The 20263-nt window shown below is 39.5% G+C and overlaps 1 protein-coding gene and 1 non-coding gene across 2 annotated transcripts; one reads left to right on the forward strand and one right to left on the reverse strand.

Annotated features, from left to right (window-relative positions):
• Positions 1-15440: 15440 nt before the first annotated feature.
• LOC145112258 (uncharacterized) lies at positions 15441-17996 on the reverse strand. Its single transcript, XM_079048446.1, has 4 exons — positions 17601-17996; positions 16344-17537; positions 15929-16235; positions 15441-15871 (listed from the first exon to the last, which is right to left on the reverse strand). The coding sequence occupies exons 1-4, from the start codon at positions 17994-17996 to the stop codon at positions 15441-15443; spliced, it is 2328 nt and encodes a 775-aa protein (XP_078904572.1).
• LOC145151602 (small nucleolar RNA R71) lies at positions 17506-17612 on the forward strand. The gene has a single exon (XR_013732167.1). It is a non-coding gene; the product is annotated as a small nucleolar RNA R71 (small nucleolar RNA).
• Positions 17997-20263: the final 2267 nt, after the last annotated feature.

Raw genomic sequence — 20263 nt, forward strand, 5'->3', positions numbered from 1 at the left:
ACGCTGGCTAGAGTTACTCAAGGACTACGACTGTGAGATACTTTACCACCCTGGTAAAGCAAATGTTGTTGCTAATGCTCTCAGTCGGAAGGTGAATCTTGAAAGGAAGAGGCCAAGAGCATTGAGAATTGAAGTTGTCTCTACAATTGTGGAAAGTATAAAGAAAGCTCAGGAGGAAGCTTTAGAGAAAAATGACCGAAAAGAGGAACGTTTGGGATAAAACGTTGGTGTTTGATACAAACGGTCAAGGACTGAAGGTATTCAAAGGTAGGATTTGGGTACCTAAGATGGGAGGAGTAAGATATCTTCTGATGGAAGAAGCTCACAAGACCATGTACTCGATTCATCCCAGCAGTATAAAAATGTATAGGGATCTAAAACCCTATTACTGATGGCCAACGATGAAGCTCGATGTTGGTAAGTATGTGGCCGAGTGTGTAACATGTGCTAGGGTTAAGGCACAACATCAGAAACCGTATGGGAGTTTAGAACCTTTACCTGTACCCATGGGTAAATGGGAAGGTATCACTATGGATTTTGTGACTAAACTGCCCAGAACAAGGAACGGTCACGACATGATTTGGATGGTCGTTGATCGCTTCACTAAGAGTGTGCATTTCATAGCACCCAACGAGAAATGGTCTATGAATAAACTTGCAAATTCTTACATGAAGGAAAGTGTGAGGCTTCACGGTGTTTCGTTAACGATTGTATCCAATCGTGACAGCCGTTTTACCTCAAGGTTTTGGAGGAGTCTATAAGAGGAATTGGGTACCAAGTTGTGTTTGAATACAACTTACCATCCACAAACCGATGGTCAGAACGAACAAATAATTCAAACATTGGAGGATATGCTGAGAGCATGTACCCTGGAATTCCAAGGTAACTGGGGTAAACACTTACCTCTAGTAGAATTTTCCTATAATGATAGTTTCCACTCGAACATCTAGATGGTACCTTATCACGCTTTGTATGAAGAAAAGTGTCGAACGCCGTCATGTTGACTGGAAGCTGAGGAAAAGCAGTTTATGGGACTTGAAATAGTCCATCATACTGATGAAAAGTTGAAAGTGATTAAGGAAATGAGGTTAGCTGCTCAAGAGAGCTATGCTCACAATAAAATACAACCGATATCATTCGAAGTTGGAGATTCGGTTTTACTTAAAAGTCTCGCCGTGGAAGGGACTTATAAGATTTGGTAGAAGGGGAAAGTTGAGTCCAAGGTTTATTGGACCATTTAAAGTTCTTCTGAGGATCGGGAATCAAGCTTACAAGCTAGAATTACCGGAAGAACTAGAGGATATTCATAACACCTTTCGTGTGTGTTATTTAAGAAAGTTCACGGGAGATGTGCCCGACATAATTCCCATTTCTGAAGTAAGGTTGGATGAAAACAAGAGATTGATTGAAGAACCCGAGGCAATCGTTGACCGTAAGACTAAGAAGCTGTGACACAAAGTGGTCGATTTAGTGCTTGTGCATTGGAAACATACGAACGGGCCAAATCTCAACTGGGAAACGGAGAGTGACATGATGAGTCGCTACCCGTATTTATTTGCTGATGTGTGATTCCGGGGACAGAATCATTCTAAGGGGGAGAGAGTTGTAACGCCCGTGTTTCTAGGCTAGGCATTAATATTGACATAATGGTCTAGGTTAACCTTTGTAACTCATTTATAAGAAATAAAAAGGAATTATGTGAATTTTATGAAAATTATGTGTTTTATGCTTAATTATTAGGGTTTAAACAATTAAGAATAAAAATGAGCGTCAAAATTAAATATTAGATAAAGCCGATATCTATTAAGAAACTTGTAGTGGGCGTGACAAGGATTACGGATATATAAAGAATGACGAAATCCGAGTTATAACGAAGAAGTTATGACCTGTCGAAGTTTCGCGACAAAACCGGCACGGTGCCGAATGTCGTAAAAAGTGAGTTTTTGATAAACTACTTTTTAGCCTTAGTGATCTAAACTGAACTCGTAGTGCTCGTTAAACCGAGACTATGTATAAAAAGAACGCCCAAATCTGACTTCGTATGAGGAAGTTATGATTTTTCGAAGTTTCAGCTTAGCAGTAGACAGCTAAAAACTCAAATTTTAGATCGAGTGATTTTTAGCTGACACAACCTAAACGAGAATCGAAGGTCTCGTAAATAATAGCACAACGGTAAAAAGTCAGACGAAAACGGACGTCGGATGAAGAAGTTATGACTTTTTAACGGATTTCCTGTCCCGGTCTGTTAAAAATAATAATATAAAAATTAAAGTTAAAATTAGCCAACGAAGTCTAAACGAAAGTTGTAGAGCGTAATTTTACCTACGCGTGCATATAAAGAACGTCAAAAACGGAGCCCGTATGTGAAAGTTATGGATTTTAGAAGTTTTGGCGCGAAAACCGAGAAATTTCGCATAGGTGGCTTCGGCCACGTCACGTTCGCTGTATGAGTGCCACGTGTCCGAAATCAGTGAGTCATGCGAGCCACGTGGTGAAATCTGCTGAGTCATCCGAAGACGTGTCGCGATCCTTCCGAGTCCGAAGCCGCGGTCCACTAAGAATCCGACGCGTGCCCTTTGGTGCGTGTCCGAGCCTCGAAGAGGGTGCCACGTCCGAAGTGTCGGACCTAGACCTCGGTCCAATCAGAGGTTGCCACCGAGCCCTTCGCACGCGCAACCTACATGGCCTCGTTCCGGATCTGCTGACGCGTGGAGGCTTCTCAGCCCTCGGATCCGAACCCTCGCATACTATAAATAGGAGGGTGCGAACCCTCCCGGCTAAAGTTAGAAAATTGGCAAATTTGGCCCCTTTTTCAATATTTTAGCTATTTTCACATCCCCCGAAGCCCCGGTTTCAATTATAGCACCCGAAACACGTCCCGAAGTGCCCGAGAAGCCGGAAAATTTATCTTTACGGTTTTGAAGCCCGACCCTTCGCAGAGCCCGGTTTCTCAATAAAACTCCCGGTTTTATTAGAAACGATCGTTTTAGGAAACGAATTGCTGCCCGATTTTCATTAAATCAAGTGAGTGTATAGTCACCTTCATCTTACACATAGATATGAAGTATTTACTTTAAAATACGTGCTATGTGTAAATATATTAATTGTTTATTTGAGGTGACTGTTGACTTGATATTTTATACAAGTTTTAAACTATGTATGTATTTTTATCCACAAATATGTTGGGTAAAACATGGGTAGATAAATTAGATGATGTGTGATGAAATAAAAGTGATGAGAGATATCGATGTTTAAGATGATCTAGTCATCTAGCAGAGTATAGACAACGGCCACAGACTATTTTAGATAGTCCAGTGGAACGTTAGCAGACTTGTAGTCGGTACGTATGTTTGAACTATATGTTCATAAGGTGTTCTTGAACTATATGTTCATTAGGTGTTTTTGAACTAAGTGTTCATCTGTTAGTTCTTCTTTTTGACACTATTACGTGTCGGGGTACGGGAGCGTACGAGAGTACTTTATCAGTATTTTCCCTATACTTTTATTTTGAAGAGCTTTGGAGTCTTTGTTTCTTTTATGAAGTGATCGGACGAGCTTCATGAGTCAGTGATATAGATCATGAGTTAAATAGTGGGTGTGTGATGAAAGTTGAGTTGGATAAATGAGACGATCAGTGATATAGATCATGAGTTGAGAGTGAGTGGTGAAATATGAGAAAAGCCCTTACCCAAACGTTGGCGTGAGTGGTGCAATATGAGAAAAGCCCTTACCCAAACGTTGACCCTCGTCATTCAGCAGAGTATGGATGACAACCATGGACTGTTCTAGACGGTCTGTGGAACACTAGCAGGCTCGCAACCTGTAGTTGTTAATGGACTTGAGTGTTCATTCGCTGTACTCTATTCCCCTTCCTGAGTGGTGCAATATGAGAAAAGCCCTTACCCAAACGTTGACCCCCGTCATTCAGCAGAGTATGGATGTCAACCATGGACTGTTCTAAACGGTATGTGGAACACTAGCAGGCTCGTAACCTGTAGGTGTTAATGGACTTGAGTGTTCATTCGCTGTACTCTATTCCCCTCATGAGTGCCTTTAGGTCATGTATGGCTGGGGAAACCCCTTAGTATGTTCATCAGCTGTATGGAAAAACCCATTGACATGTATTGCGGGGGGAACACCCGTGGGAAATACCGTCGATGAATAAGAGCATGGACTTAGCATATGGAAAACCCACTGACATGTATTGTGGGGGGGGGACTCCCGTGGGAAATACTGTCAATAAATAAGAGCTATGGACTTAGCACATGGCGACGATGTGACTTCGTGCCTATTTGACATAAATTGCTGAAGGAAAGCAATATTGTCACCCCGATGTTTGTCTTATTTGACATATATTGCAGAGGGAAGCAATGTTGTCACTTTATAGGTTGTTTTATGTTAGGATGTCTTGTTTGACATAAATTGCTGAGGAAAGCAATGCTGTCACCCCTTGTGAAAATCCTTAGGCTAGGTCCCTTGTGATAGTTGTTTTAGGGACGTAAAGTGAGGATAATGGGAATGGGTAATTAGGGTTATTTGGTTGATGAAATTAATAAATTTATTGTTGATTGAGAACTTAATAAGTTTATTATTTATTGTGGGTTGAAAACCCTATATGCTCACGAGGCTCCCAAGCCTGACCCACTCAGTTTAATTGTATCACAGGTATCGATACGAAGTTGCTTTACACTGAGAGATTAAAGGAGAAGTAGATCACTAGTGTAAATGAATGTAAGTTTTGTTTATGCTTATGTTTTTGTATTGACAATGACATCCCAATGGTTTAAGTGACTAAAATACATTTCTTCGGAAATGATTTTATAACATATTTATCATGTTTTTATGGGAACAAATTCCGCAACACTTTTAATCAAATGATTACTCTGAAATTATTTCAAAAGCATAAATTTAAACCGGTCTTTTCTGGCCGTGAATTTGGGGATGTCACAATTGGTATCAGAGCATTAGTTTAAGCGAACTAAGAAATTGTAAGATTTCTAGACTTAAACTTAGAATGTAAGTGATGATTGTGAGATGAGTGTCTACCATATTTTAGACACGAGCACTAGTTTATTTTAGGAAGGATGCCGAAAATGCTTTTATGTGCTAAATGTTTTGAGTTATAGCTATAATGATGCTATTATTTGTTCGGATCTATGGTCTGTTGCCGACCGGATCTGGAAACCTTATGTGTGTAGGATTCTAAGCGTATGATTACGAGATTAGAACTAACATGTAAACGTTTCGAAGTGATAAGGAGATTTATACGTCTATCGTAAATAAAGCTTTCCTATCTTAAATTCTCGCCCGGTATACCGAACGTCTGCTTGGGTGTACAAAACATTATGGTGAAGACTCGTAGAGAATTGAGAAGATGGAGGAAATGAAAAGCTTATGATAGTGAATGATACCTATCAGAAGATATCATAAGAGTGGTATCTTGCCTTTAGAATATGTCTAATAAAATAACGGAATGTTTAGAGGGGTACGGTACGTCTGAAGTACACCTCCGATTGGAAGGATGATGAATGGTTGGTGTAATTCTTGAAGTTGTCCCATCGTCTGGAATTTCCATCACCAACCAAGTTGAAGTAGAATTGATGATTGAAGATACGCGTGGAAGAAGTCCTAGTATAGTCTAGGAAAATTCTATGATTAATTGGACACATTCGTATGTGTTAAATTGTTTTGTGATTTTAGGACTTGGGTACTGCGAGACAGTACTTGGGACGAGTATGAGTAGGTGTGAATAGTAGTAGAGATCTATACTACTGGAAGCACAGGACTCACACTTGGATCAGGGAAAGTCACAAGGTTATCAAGGAACTCGTAATTGATTTCGTCTTATTCTAGTCTGTCGTTACCATCGTTTCGGTAATGACTAAGAAGATGATTGTTATTCCGACCCTAGTGGTCATATCAAATTGAGTCCGACTACGATGAGTTTGTTACGTGGTTCAGAGAACCAAGTTCGATGTAGTAGTTGACTTAAGTCGAATTGAAGTAAAGGATGATCAAAGCGATCAATAGAAGTATCACATTCGTTGTTAAAGAAGTTGGGTTAGGTTGTGTTCTGACCCAAAGGGATAAAGTGATAGCGTATGCATTGAGGCAATTGAAGGAGCATGAAAAGAACTACCCCACTCATGATCTGGAGTTGGCAGTGGTAGTATTTGCCTTAAAGATAGGGAGGCACTATCTTTATGGTACTAAATACAAACTTTTCACTGATCATAAGAGTCTTCAATATCTCTTTAATCAGAAGGAACTGAACATGAGGCAACGACGCTGGCTAGAGTTACTCAAGGACTACGACTGTGAGATACTTTACCACCCTGGTAAAGCAAATGTTGTTGCTAATGCTCTCAGTCGGAAGGTGAATCTTGAAAGGAAGAGGCCAAGAGCATTGAGAATTGAAGTTGTCTCTACAATTGTGGAAAGTATAAAGAAAGCTCAGGAGGAAGCTTTAGAGAAAAATGACCGAAAGGAGGAACGTTTGGGATAAAACGTTGGTGTTTGATACAAACGGTCAAGGACTGAAGGTATTCAAAGGTAGGATTTGGGTACCTAAGATGGGAGGAGTAAGATATCTTCTGATGGAAGAAGCTCACAAGACCATGTACTCGATTCATCCCAGCAGTATAAAAATGTATAGGGATCTAAAACCCTATTACTGATGGCCAACGATGAAGCTCGATGTTGGTAAGTATGTGGCCGAGTGTGTAACATGTGCTAGGGTTAAGGCACAACATCAGAAACCGTATGGGAGTTTAGAACCTTTACCTGTACCCATGGGTAAATGGGAAGGTATCACTATGGATTTTGTGACTAAACTGCCCAGAACAAGGAACGGTCACGACATGATTTGGATGGTCGTTGATCGCTTCACTAAGAGTGCGCATTTCATAGCACCCAACGAGAAATGGTCTATGAATAAACTTGCAAATTCTTACGTGAAGGAAAGTGTGAGGCTTTACGGTGTTTCGTTAACGATTGTATCCAATCGTGACAGCCGTTTTACCTCAAGGTTTTGGAGGAGTCTATAAGAGGAATTGGGTACCAAGTTGTGTTTGAATACAACTTACCATCCACAAACCGATGGTCAGAACGAACGAATAATTCAAACATTGGAGGATATGCTGAGAGCATGTACCCTGGAATTCCAAGGTAACTGGGGTAAACACTTACCTCTAGTAGAATTTTCCTATAATGATAGTTTCCACTCGAACATCTAGATGGTACCTTATCACGCTTTATATGAAGAAAAGTGTCGAACGCCGTCATGTTGACTGGAAGCTGAGGAAAAGCAGTTTATGGGACTTGAAATAGTCCATCATACTGATGAAAAGTTGAAAGTGATTAAGGAAAGGAGGTTAGCTGCTCAAGAGAGCTATGCTCACAATAAAATACAACCGATATCATTCGAAGTTGGAGATTCGGTTTTACTTAAAAGTCTCGCCGTGGAAGGGACTTATAAGATTTGGTAGAAGGGGAAAGTTGAGTCCAAGGTTTATTGGACCATTTAAAGTTCTTCTGAGGATCGGGAATCAAGCTTACAAGCTAGAATTACCGGAAGAACTAGAGGATATTCATAACACCTTTCGTGTGTGTTATTTAAGAAAGTTCACGGGAGATGTGCCCGACATAATTCTCATTTCTGAATTAAGGTTGGATGAAAACAAGAGATTGATTGAAGAACCCGAGGCAATCGTTGACCGTAAGACTAAGAAGTTGTGACACAAAGTGGTCGATTTAATGCTTGTGCATTGGAAACATACGAACGGGCCAAATCTCAACTGGGAAACGGAGAGTGACATGATGAGTCGCTACCCGTATTTATTTGCTGATGTGTGATTCCGGGGACGGAATCATTCTAAGGGGGAGAGAGTTGTAACGCCCGTGTTTCTAGGCTAGGCATTAATATTGACATAATGGTCTAGGTTAACCTTTGTAACTCATTTAGAAGAAATAAAAAGGAATTTGTGAATTTTATGTGAATTTTATGAAAATTATGTGTTTTATGCTTAATTATTAGGGTTTAAATAATTAAGAATAAAAATGAGCGTCAAAATTAAATATTAGATAAAGCCGATATCTATTAAGAAACTTGTAGTGGGCGTGACAAGGATTACGGATATATAAAGAATGACGAAATCCGAGTTATAACGAAGAAGTTATGACCTGTCGAAGTTTCGCGACAAAACCGGCACGGTGCCGAATGTCGTAAAAAGTGAGTTTTTGATAAACTACTTTTTAGCCTTAGTGATCTAAACTGAACTCGTAGTGCTCGTTAAACTGAGACTATGTATAAAAAGAACGCCCAAATCTGACTTCGTATGAGGAAGTTATGATTTTTCGAAGTTTCAGCTTAGCAGTAGACAGCTAAAAACTCAAAATTTAGATCGAGTGATTTTTAGCTGACACAACCTAAACGAGAATCGAAGGTCTCGTAAATAATAGCACAACGGTAAAAAGTCTGACGAAAACGGACGTCGGATGAAGAAGTTATGAATTTTTAACGGATTTCCTGTCCCGGTCTGTTAAAAATAATAATATAAAAATTAAAGTTAAAATTAGCCAACGAAGTCTAAACGAAAGTTGTAGAGCGTAATTTTACCTACGCGTGCATATAAAGAATGTCAAAAACGGAGCCCGTATGCGAAAGTTATGGATTTTAGAAGTTTTGGCGCGAAAACCGAGAAATTTCGCATAGGTGGCTTCGGCCACGTCACCTTCGCTGTATGAGTGCCACGTGTCCGAAATCAGTGAGTCATGCGAGCCACGTGGTGAAATTTGCTGAGTCATCCGAAGACGTGTCGCAATCCTTCCGAGTCCGAAGCCGCGGTCCACTAAGAATCCGACGCGTGCCCTTTGGTGCGTGTCCGAGCCTCGAAGAGGGTGCCACGTCCGAAGTGTCGGACCTAGACCTCGGTCCAATCAGAGGTTGCCACCGAGCCCTTCACACGCGCAACCTACATGGCCTCGTTCCGGATCTGCTGACGCGTGGAGGCTTCTCAGCCCTCGGATCCGAACCCTCGCATACTATAAATAGGAGGGTGCGAACCCTCCCGGCTAAAGTTAGAAAATTGGCAAATTTGGCCCCTTTTTCAATATTTTAGCTATTTTCACATCCCCCGAAGCCCCGGTTTCAATTATAGCACCCGAAACACGTCCCGAAGTGCCCGAGAAGCCGGAAAATTTATCTTTACGGTTTTGAAGCCCGACCCTTCGCAGAGCCCGGTTTCTCAATAAAACTCCCGGTTTTATTAGAAACGATCGTTTTAGGAAACGAATTGCTGCCCGATTTTCATTAAATCAAGTGAGTGTATAGTCACCTTCATCTTACACATAGATATGAAGTATTTACTTTAAAATACGTGCTATGTGTAAATATATTAATTGTTTATTTGAGGTGACTGTTGACTTGATATTTTATACAAGTTTTAAACTATGTATGTATTTTTATCCACAAATATGTTGGGTAAAACATGGGTAGATAAATTAGATGATGTGTGATGAAATAAAAGTGATGAGAGATATCGATGTTTAAGATGATCTAGTCATCTAGCAGAGTATAGACAACGGCCACAGACTATTGTAGATAGTCCAGTGGAACGTTAGCAGACTTGTAGTCGGTACGTATGTTTGAACTATATGTTCATAAGGTGTTCTTGAACTATATGTTCATTAGGTGTTTTTGAACTAAGTGTTAATCTGTTAGTTCTTCTTTTTGACACTATTACGTATCGGGGTACGGGAGCGTACGAGAGTACTTTATCAGTATTTTCCCTATACTTTTATTTTGAAGAGCTTTGGAGTCTTTGTTTCTTTTATGAAGTGATCGGACGAGCTTCATGAGTCAGTGATATAGATCATGAGTTAAATAGTGGGTGTGTGATGAAAGTTGAGTTGGATAAATGAGACGATCAGTGATATAGATCATGAGTTGAGAGTGAGTGGTGAAATATGAGAAAAGCCCTTACCCAAACGTTGGCGTGAGTGGTGCAATATGAGAAAAGCCCTTACCCAAACGTTGACCCCCGTCATTCAGCAGAGTATGGATGACAACCATGGACTGTTCTAGACGGTCTGTGGAACACTAGCAGGCTCGCAACCTATAGTTGTTAATGGACTTGAGTGTTCATTCGCTGTACTCTATTCCCCTTCGTGAGTGGTGCAATATGAGAAAAGCCCTTACCCAAACGTTGACCCCTGTCATTCAGCAGAGTATGGATGACAACCATGGACTGTTCTAAACGGTATGTGGAACACTAGCAGGCTCGTAACCTGTAGGTGTTAATGGACTTGAGTGTTCATTCGCTGAACTCTATTCCCCTCATGAGTGCCTTTAGGGCATGTATGGCTGGGGAAACCCCTTAGTATGTTCATCAGCTGTATGGAAAAACCCATTGACATGTATTGCGGGGGGAACACCCGTGGGAAATACCGTCGATGAATAAGAGCATGGACTTAGCACATGGAAAACCCACTGACATGTATTGTGGGGGGGGGGGGGGGGACTCCCGTGGGAAATACTGTCAATAAATAAGAGCTATGGACTTAGCACATGGCGACGATGTGACTTCGTGCCTATTTGACATAAATTGCTGAAGGAAAGCAATATTGTCACCCCGATGTTTGTCTTATTTGACATATATTGCAGAGGGAAGCAATGTTGTCACTTTATAGGTTGTTTTATGTTAGGATGTCTTGTTTGACATAAATTGCTGAGGAAAGCAATGTTGTCACCCCTTGTGAAAATCCTTAGGCTAGGTCCCTTGTGATAGTTGTTTTAGGGACGTAAAGTGAGGATAATGGGAATGGGTAATTAGGGTTATTCGGTTGATGAAATTAATAAATTTATTGTTGATTGAGAACTTAATAAGTTTATTATTTATTGTGGGTTGAAAACCTTATATGCTCACCAGGCTCCTAAGCCTGACCCACTCAGTTTAATTGTATCACAGGTATCGATACGAAGTTGCTTTACACTGAGAGATTAAAAGAGAAGTAGATCACTAGTGTAAATGAATGTAAGTTTTGTTTATGCTTATGTTTTTGTATTGACAATGACATCCCAATGGTTTAAGTGAATAAAATACATTTCTTCGGAAATGATTTTATAACATATTTATCATGTTTTTCTGGAAACAAATTCCGCAACACTTTTAATCAAATGATTACTCTGAAATTATTTCAAAAGCATAAATTTAAACCGGTCTTTTCTGGCCGTGAATTTGGGGATGTCACAAATTTTCATCCTTCTTCCCTTCAAGCCTCCAAAGTTCCAAATATTGTCAGTTTCAGTCCCTATCTTCGAGAATGCTTCTATTTTGGCTGCAAATAACAATTTATCCTTATAAGTACCATTATTCTATGCAAATAACCAAAATATTAATAAAAACATAAATAAATATTGCCTAAAAATGCGTATAAATATGACAGTATCAAAATACCCACACTTGTTATTTGCTTGCCCTCAAGCAAATCTAATTATTAAATCAAACCTTCATCACCAATATCACATAGAATGATCCAACTCAAGCTCAGCTATTATGCCAAGACCTCAACGCATGCATTTGTGTCTAAAATTTCTCCTAAGTAACCCCCCCTCAATTCTAAATACTCACAATCCTCATAAACACTCGCCCACTTCTTTTAAACAACGCTCATTTTATGCAACCCTCCGAATCCATCCTCAGAAAGCTTACTAACCTCAAGGTATTTTTGCAAAGCTACCCAAGCATACATAAACTAGAGAATTACAACTTTTAGAAGATACCACAACTTGGAGCTCTTGAATTCTTATTTTCTTTGATATTTGATCTTTTATTTCTTTGAATTCACCACCTTTTTGTGTAACTTTCGTATCTTCAACTTTTGAGACTTCAAAATTTTTGATCTTTGATCTTCATATTTTGATACTTTTATGCTCCAAAATTCTTCAATTTCTTTACTTTTGGTAATTTCTCTCTCCCTTTTTTTACATGTACTCACTTTTTTATATCACTCAAAAACCTACATGCTTAAGCAAGGGCGCTTTACTTCAACCGTTATTGGTTAAGGATATTAATTTTCCTGGATACATTTCAGGTTTAGGCTGCTAAACATATCGCATCCCTCAAACTAAGCGAGGTTGTGTTTTTGTCCCATGGTTTCACTAGAATAAGGGAGGCCACAAATGCACTATAACGTATATTGGCTCAACTAAACATTTGAGCCTTTATCAGATCATCCCAATGCAACACTAGCAACTTAAATTCAAATTATTACTAGAACTTATATTAGATTATTATCTATTTCTAAAATTTTTTAAAGTTTCCTAAAATTTTTAGCAATTTATTTTTTACTTTTTCGACCTCCTACCTCACACTTATTACATATAATGCCCTCATTGTATGCATAAAATAAATTAAAAGCAATAAAAGGGAGAAAAAGGAACAGACTCCCCTGGGATAGTGGCGTGATCGAACTCCATAAGTGTGGACAAAATGCGCATCTCGAATGTGGAACTTCTTCTTGGACTTGAACTCGCGAAAGATGTAAGTGAGCCAACAAGCAAAACAGCAATGAATCGAAACTTCAAACTCCCATAAGAATGGTGCAAGTCTTCAAAATGTATAGAATAATGTGGGAAAGCATACGCCACTTTGTATAGTAGAGGAAACAGCCAGCATGCGCGTCATAAAAACTCCAAATATAGTGAAAATGGAAAACTCACGACGTGAGTTATATAGGCTCACGACGTGAGGTCGCAGGAATGTGGAATCGGAAATCTATAATAACTCAACTCACGACGTGAATAATGTATTCTCACGTCGTGAAAATTGGGCGACTGAAAAATGAGACTGCCCATTCTTCTCATTACTTTTGGCATCCAATTCCAATTTCTAAATTGTCAAAGACACTACTGAATGCAAAATTTCTATGATTCCTTGCTAATCTCATCCTCTCTCTCGACTCACCCCACACTTATTTTTAATTATGGGTCTTGACTCTTAACTTCTAGACTTGTAATGACTCTTGACTAGACGATTACGACTCTTTACTCGACTTTACTCCCTTCCCAAGACTCCTTAGCAAGCTGTAATCAAACAACCAAAAGAAAATAAAAGTAACATAATATCTTAATAGTCTTACAATCCAAACAAATTAAAAAAAACAACATAAAACCAAACCAAACAAAACTAAAATAAACGAAATAAAACTAAAAATAAACGATTAATCATCCTCATCATCCTCGTTCGCTCCGCTAGTCCCGACTCCGTCTCCTCCTTGGCCTCGATACTTGCTCATCCTAGGGAAAATTGGGTAATGATACCCTAAATGAGGAGGCTGCTCCACATGGAAATGTTGCACCAAATTCTCCATTGTCCCACCAATCCAGTTCATGCTCAAGGAAAGCTGGTCAAAATACCCTGTCATATCATCCCCAAAGTGTGATGCTACCATGGATGCTGATTGGCGAATTGGCTGTCCTCTTTCCCCTCGTCCTCTCACATTTCTTCTCCTCGGCCTTGGTTGTGGTGTGGGTTGATCACCCTGCTGCTCACCACCATCCTTATCATCCGACCCCAAAATACCCCAGTGAGTTCCATAATTTTGGACCACCCGCATGGTCTCCAAATAACCCATACTAAACTCATGTTCATCCATGCAAGTCATGAAACGATTGATACCGGGAACAAGCAACCCATACGATCGGGCCAAATGGGTAATGAAATGCCCTCCACAAATAGGGCTCCCGGGCCGAGAACTGGCAGCAGAGTCAGCCAGAAAGCGTGCCAAAAAATAGGGAATGTTGCAACACACTCCCGACTGCAAAATGTACCATAAAAAAAATAAATTCTGCTTTGTCACCTTGTCCCCATGCCTTCTGTGATTGATAGAGAAAGTGATAAATCGGTGTAGTACTCGGTGGATAGGAGATCGAATGCTGCTCTCGGGGGACACTCCAGAATTGAATATTCCGGAGGCAATATTATGCCAGAAATCAAACCCAGTGACATTATCCGCATACCCTCTAGCTGCATCCCTCAAAAACATGCCAAACTCGGGAGTCATTGCCTCTTGGGGATTATATATCCCCAACCTCCAAGAAAATTCCGTGAGGCTGCATTCCCGATACTCACCCCCGAGACGGAATACCAAAGCTTGTGGATAATGGGGGTCTTGGACATTCTCGTGGAATTTAACTGTGGAGAAAAACTCAACACAAAACTCCTTATATACCCGCTCTTGGATGCGAAAAAGGTTGAGCCATCCCGAGCAAGTAAACGAATAACCATTTCCAATAAATATTTTGGTCAGAAATGGGGACAGCCTATCCATGAGTCCAACTTCCCTCAACCGTGTCCAATTGATGGTGGGTGCGACTGCAATCTCCCAGTTGTAAAGCCACCCCAACCGATTGTTCCATCGGGTCAAGACTTCTCGGGACATATTCATTGGAAAGACGTAAAACGGGTGGAGATTAGCAACCCCGGTTGGAACTTCTCTTCTGGGAGCCATTTCTGCAATAATAAGCAGCAAACAAAACCAACAAAATCAAACCAAGAGATTAGAATTAAAAGAAACAGCATAATGTCCAGTCCAGAATTCACGTCGTGAGTTCGTCGTCGCACCATGAAACTATCCAATTTCTGTACAAATCGGGCCAATACAATACTTGGGGTTTTATGCTAGATCATATCTAAGTACATTGTAGGCACATGCAGTAACGATTTCAACATTTAGGGTATCAATCTTTAATAACTAAAGAAAAGTAAACCCTAACCCCTAAATCTAGCAATTAAAGCAATAATAAACAATGGGAAGAAGATTAATATACCAATTTTGGAGGATTACGTAAGCAAAAGAGGATTAAAGAACGTGTGTCGGCCGAAATCGAACAAGGGGGGACCAGTCGCCTCTTTCACTTCGTGGGAATAAAGAAATGTTTGGTCAAAGAGGGTTCTGTGTTCTTTAATCTGTGGTCCCGAGTATTTCAGGATTCACGTCGTGAATCCTAAAAGGTTCACGTCGTGAATTCAGTCTGGGCTTAAAAACTGGGCTATTCAATCTATACCAAAATTGGACTGGACTAAAAATAATGGGCCATTTAATTTTAATAGAAAATGGGCTAATTATGGATTAATGATATATTGTCCGTTACATCCTCAACTCACGTCGTGAATAGTGATAATTCACGTCGTGAATACTGTAAAATTTTTATTAATTTCAAGTTTGTCTATTAACTTGATTCTTAATAATTACCACTTAATTTTTAAGGACCTCACACTCAGTGTGTAATTATGAATATAGTGATTCGGATGATATGATCGATTTCCTAAAAAAAACTAAAAATGCAAAAAGAAAAAGAAAGAAAACGCAAACCAAATTCGGGTTGCCTCCCGAGAAGCGCTTCTTTTTGAGGAGTCTTGAGTTGGACTCCGTGCCTCCTACGTTGAATCATCAGAAGAGTCCACCACCTGAATCTTTTGCTCCTTGAAACGTTTCTTGTAAGCTTGAACTCGATGAATATACGCCTTCTTAGAATTCTCCTTTTTAGCCTTGACTTCGTCTCCATCGAGCTTGCGTTTGATCCCTTGAGTATTCAATTTTTCATCATTTTTAAGCTTCATAATATTCTCCTCCTCCTTCACCACTGGGCTAGTCACCTTTGATGTAACCTCCTCTTCATCACTAGACATATCATCACTTTCCTCACTTATCAAAGATGTTGGTGTTTTATAAGCAAACACCTCGAATACAAGTGGAACAGAAGCTCTTGGCTTGGTGCACTTGACTTGATGAATTGTTTTAATTTCTTCTTCCATAAGTTTCTCCAATTCTTCAAGCTCATTATCATCTTCAATATTGAACACTTCACCTTGAACATCATATCCTTGGAAACCATCTTATAGTCCAAAAGTTTCTTCTTCATCACCAACCCTCAACGTGAGCTTGGATTCTCGAATATCGACAAGAGCCCTAACAGTGTTTAGTAAAGGGCGACCAAGAATGATGGGGACATTCACATCCTCTTTCATATCCATCACTACAAAGTTAACTGGGAAAACGAATTTCCCAATTTTAACTAGGATGTCTTCTACTATCCCTCTTGGGCGAGTCACTGAACGATTTGCCATGTGGATTGTCATTTTTGTAGCCTTCATCTTCTGAATATTTAACTTTTGGTCAAATGAAAAAGGCATCAAATTAATGCTAGCCCCAGAATCGGCTAAAGCATATGTCTTCAAATTATTGCCAAACTCACATGGAAGAGTGAGGCATCCAGGATCTCCCATCTTCTTAGGTATCTCTCCCAATACAACCCTTGAGCTTTGCTCACTAAGGATCACCTTAGAATTCTTCTTCAATTCTTGGCGAGTGTCTATTAGGTCTTGGAGGAACTTCGCGTATTCTGGAACTTTTGCAAGTGAATCAATAAAAGGAGTATTAATAGAAATACCCTTTATTTCTTGAATAAACTCCAGGTGTTCCCTTTCCAGTGGACTAAGATGTGCTCGAGAAGGAAATGGTAAAGGCGGGTGATAAACTGGAACATATACGAAATTCTTCTGTTCAGACCGAGCCCACGACGTGAGCATAGCGGGCTCACGACGTGAACTTGGTATTCCAGCAGATTCTTCGTTTTCGAGTTTTGTCTTCTTAGGCTTTGGTTCAGATGGCTTTGGCTCCACTTCTAAAGCTTCTAGGAATTCAGAAATCGCCTCTTCTTCAGTATCAATGGCCATGACGTGAGATTGGGTCTTCTTTTCAGGAATTTGTGGAGACAATCTTGTATTTACCAAAGTAGTAAGTTGACCAAGTTGAACTTCAAGGTTATTGATGGAAGCTTGCTGACTTTTTAATAATGATTGTTGGTCAATCATCATATCATGATGATTCTTCATCATAGTTCTTTGATCCTCCATTGCAGTATCAGTAGCATCATGCCTTTTTTCTGAAGCTTCCATAAACTTCATTAACATGGTCTCTAGTTCAACTTTCTTCTCAGCTGGTGGTTGCTCTCTTTGGTAGAAGCCCCGGCCAGTTTGCCTATATTTCTCTTCTTTTTTCTTCTTGTATTCATCGTAAGGCAGCCACTCCTTCTTTGGTTTTCTCCAATCTTCATCGTATTTGTCCCCACTTGAATAGAAAACTTGAGCTTTCTTGTTTCCATATTCATCCATATTGCAATCTTTTGTCAATTGTGGGCCACTACATCTCTCGCAACCAACTCGAATTGCATGAATTGATTGGTCCATTTGGGTCAATCTCCTATCCATAGTGTTAAGCATTGCCATCACAACAACCATCTCTTCAGTTTGTGCACTTCTACTGCCTTTTATTCCATCACGCCTTGGGTTATGATATTCACGAGAGTGCTTTGCAAATTCTTCAACCAACACCTTGATTTGATTTGGGTTTTTCTTTGTAAGCGGTCCTTGCGAATCAAGAAGTTGACGCGTCATGACATTTACTCCATCGTAAAATATAGATACTTCTTGTTGGATGTTGAGGTCGTGATGAGGACAATTCCTTAACAAGCCCTTGTAACACTCCCATGCCTCGTATAATGACTCCCCTGGTTGTTGCTCAAAGTTGGCTATCGCCTTCTTGAGTTTAGCTATCTTGGATGGTGGGCAAAACTGATCTAAAAACTGCTCACGCATTTGAGCCCAAGTAGTTATTGTGCCATGTGGAAGTGCCTTCAACCAGTCTTTTGCAGCTCCTTTGAAAGTAACTGGTAGCATCCTCAGCAAGACAATATTTCTCTCAACATTTGGAACATTAAAGTAATCAGCAATGTCATTCACTTCATCTAAATGTTTGAAAGCATCTTCGTGATCTTTTCCATAGAATGGAATATCCTTAAGTGTAGTAAGGATGTGTCCCTTTAACTCGAATGTGGCATTAGCAGGAATTGTAGGGTGTACTAAACCAGGCCCCACATCATCTCGAATGCGCTTTTTGTAGTCCCCCATGGCCATCTCATCAATGTTCGCCATTTCGTTCTCCGGCTCGTTCTCGGGTTCACTCGTATAAAGTCCAAATTCTGTTTCTAATTCGTACTCGGGCTCGTGTGGATTAGGAAATTGATCGAAGACTTCAAACTTGCTCTTTGAGGCTGAACTCGATTCTCCCGTTTTCTTTCCTGACTACCTTGAAAAGGCTGATTTCAGTTCTTGTAAAGGCGACTTCTTATTATTCTTTTTGTGCAGCGTAGACTCCGGATCTTCAAGCGGTGGCACCAAATGTGTGTTGGATCCTATGGTCATCAACTCCTGCAAAACAAAAAAAATGAAAAATGTAAAACTGAACAACAACTAAATAAAAATTTCCTACAGACTGGCCACCATGTCGTGGTAAATACTACCACCTCGTGTTGTCGCAGAAAAACTAACAGAAAAGAAAATCGCAGAAAATCTAAAAGTTACTGAACTCACGTCGTGAACTTAAGGTTCACGTCGTGAGCCTAGTACTGGAAAAAAAACTAAGCTGAAAAAAAGTAACTTTTTGCAGGTTTTACCCCACAAAAAGGATCAATCAACCTAAAGCAAATAAATCAAACAAATCAAATAAGCCGTTCCCCGGCAACGGCGCCAAAAACTTGATGCGTGCAAATAGCTACACCTAATTTTATTATTTATAACCTAACTACCTGAACTAACTAATTGCACCTAGGCAGTGTACCTAGTCAAAATTATAGAATAGTTGGGTAAGTTGGGTGTCGATCTCAGGGAACGGTTTTGACTACTTAATTTATCTACTATTAAGTTGACCTAATTTTAGAGCAAAGAGGGGGTTTTATCTGATTTTGCAAGACCAGACGAACTTAAATCACAAAATTCAATCAATTAATTAAAAACACTCCTGTGTAGTTTGAATCCACTTCTTTATTTATATTTAGCTAATAATTATGGATTATCAAAGTTGGTCACCAATTATTATGTAATTAGCAATTCAAGTCCAAATTTACTAATCTTTTTACCAATTCATGGACTACCTTGTATGGTCACACATAAGTAAAACACAGAATTAGTTATTAATTATAGGTGAGCTATGTAAGATTTATCTAAGCAAACACAATTATGGTCATAAATTATGTCCTCTAGCACAGCTAAATTAGTTACTTTTATCACTTATCTAAGATTTTGGTCGATCCTAGCTCTAGCAATTCAATGTTCACTAAATCACTAGGGTTCAAGTTCATGTAATTTAATGATCACTAAGCTACACAGAACATGAATTTAAGCAACTAAGAAACTAAAATAACATGCTAGGTAATGATAATCAAACACAAGCAATTTACCAACTAATCAAATTCAATATTCATTAAGCTAAAACATAATTCAGAAGCTTCATCTAGCTAGACAAGAGCTGCTAGATTCAACTACTCATAGTAACGAGTAAGCAAAAGCAAATCAAATTATCAAACATGTTCATAACTATCAAACTAATTAACTGATTATGAACCTTTACTCCTTTTGATGTTGAAGGCCTTTTCCAGAACTCTTCTTCTGCTCAAAATCGTCTTCGGGTAACCTTCCAATCAGCCAAAAAACTCCCCAAGTCGTAATGGGCAAGGGAATTTATAGTTTTATGATTTCCCGAGTTCACGTCGTGAACAATAAGGATTCATGTCGTGAATGCGATCTTTTCGTATTCGACAAGGACTCTTCCACCCGGATGCATATCTTCTAGAATACTCTGCTCACATCGTGAATCATGAACAATTCACGTCGTGAGCACGTCTTTTTGGTGGAATTTTCATCCTTCTTCCCTTTAAGCCTCCAAAGTTCCAAATATTATCAGTTTCAGTCCCTATCTTCGAGAATGCTTCTATTTTGGCTGCAAATAACAATTTATCCTTATAAGTACCATTATTCTATGCAAATAACCAAAATATTAATAAAAACATAAATAAATATTGCCTAAAAATGCATATAAATATGGCAATATCAATACATTACATGTTTATTGGGCCTCAGTGGCCCATTTACATGCTTATTGGGCCTGGATTATACATTACATGTTTATTGGGCCTTAGTGGCCCATATCCATGCTTATTGGACCTAAACTATACATTACATGTTTACTGGGCCTTAGTGGTCCTTCTACATGTCTGTTGGGCCTCGTACATTCATATACATACTCGTTGGACTTTTCAAACATAAAACATACAAGTAAACATTATATAACATAATACAATATTCGCGTAAACTCAGTCAAGGATTCTAGTGAGACATGTCGGTTGACACCTCTCGAGTGTACA

Source organism: Lactuca virosa, chromosome 1 (assembly GCF_052849685.1).
Source record: "Lactuca virosa cultivar CGN04683 chromosome 1, Lactuca_virosa_CGN04683_v6, whole genome shotgun sequence".
Taxonomy (NCBI): Eukaryota; Viridiplantae; Streptophyta; class Magnoliopsida; order Asterales; family Asteraceae; genus Lactuca; species Lactuca virosa.

Coding starts and splice junctions, on each gene's coding strand:
- LOC145112258 (XM_079048446.1), bottom strand. CDS start 17,996: ATGGCGAACATTGATGAGATGGCCATGGGGGACTACAAAAAGCGCATT. Junction 16,236..16,343: donor AATTGAAGAAGAATTCTAAG/GTGATCCTTAGT, acceptor AATAATTTGAAG/ACATATGCTTTAGCCGATTC. Junction 15,872..15,928: donor CAAGCTCACGTTGAGGGTTG/GTGATGAAGAAG, acceptor ATGATGTTCAAG/GTGAAGTGTTCAATATTGAA.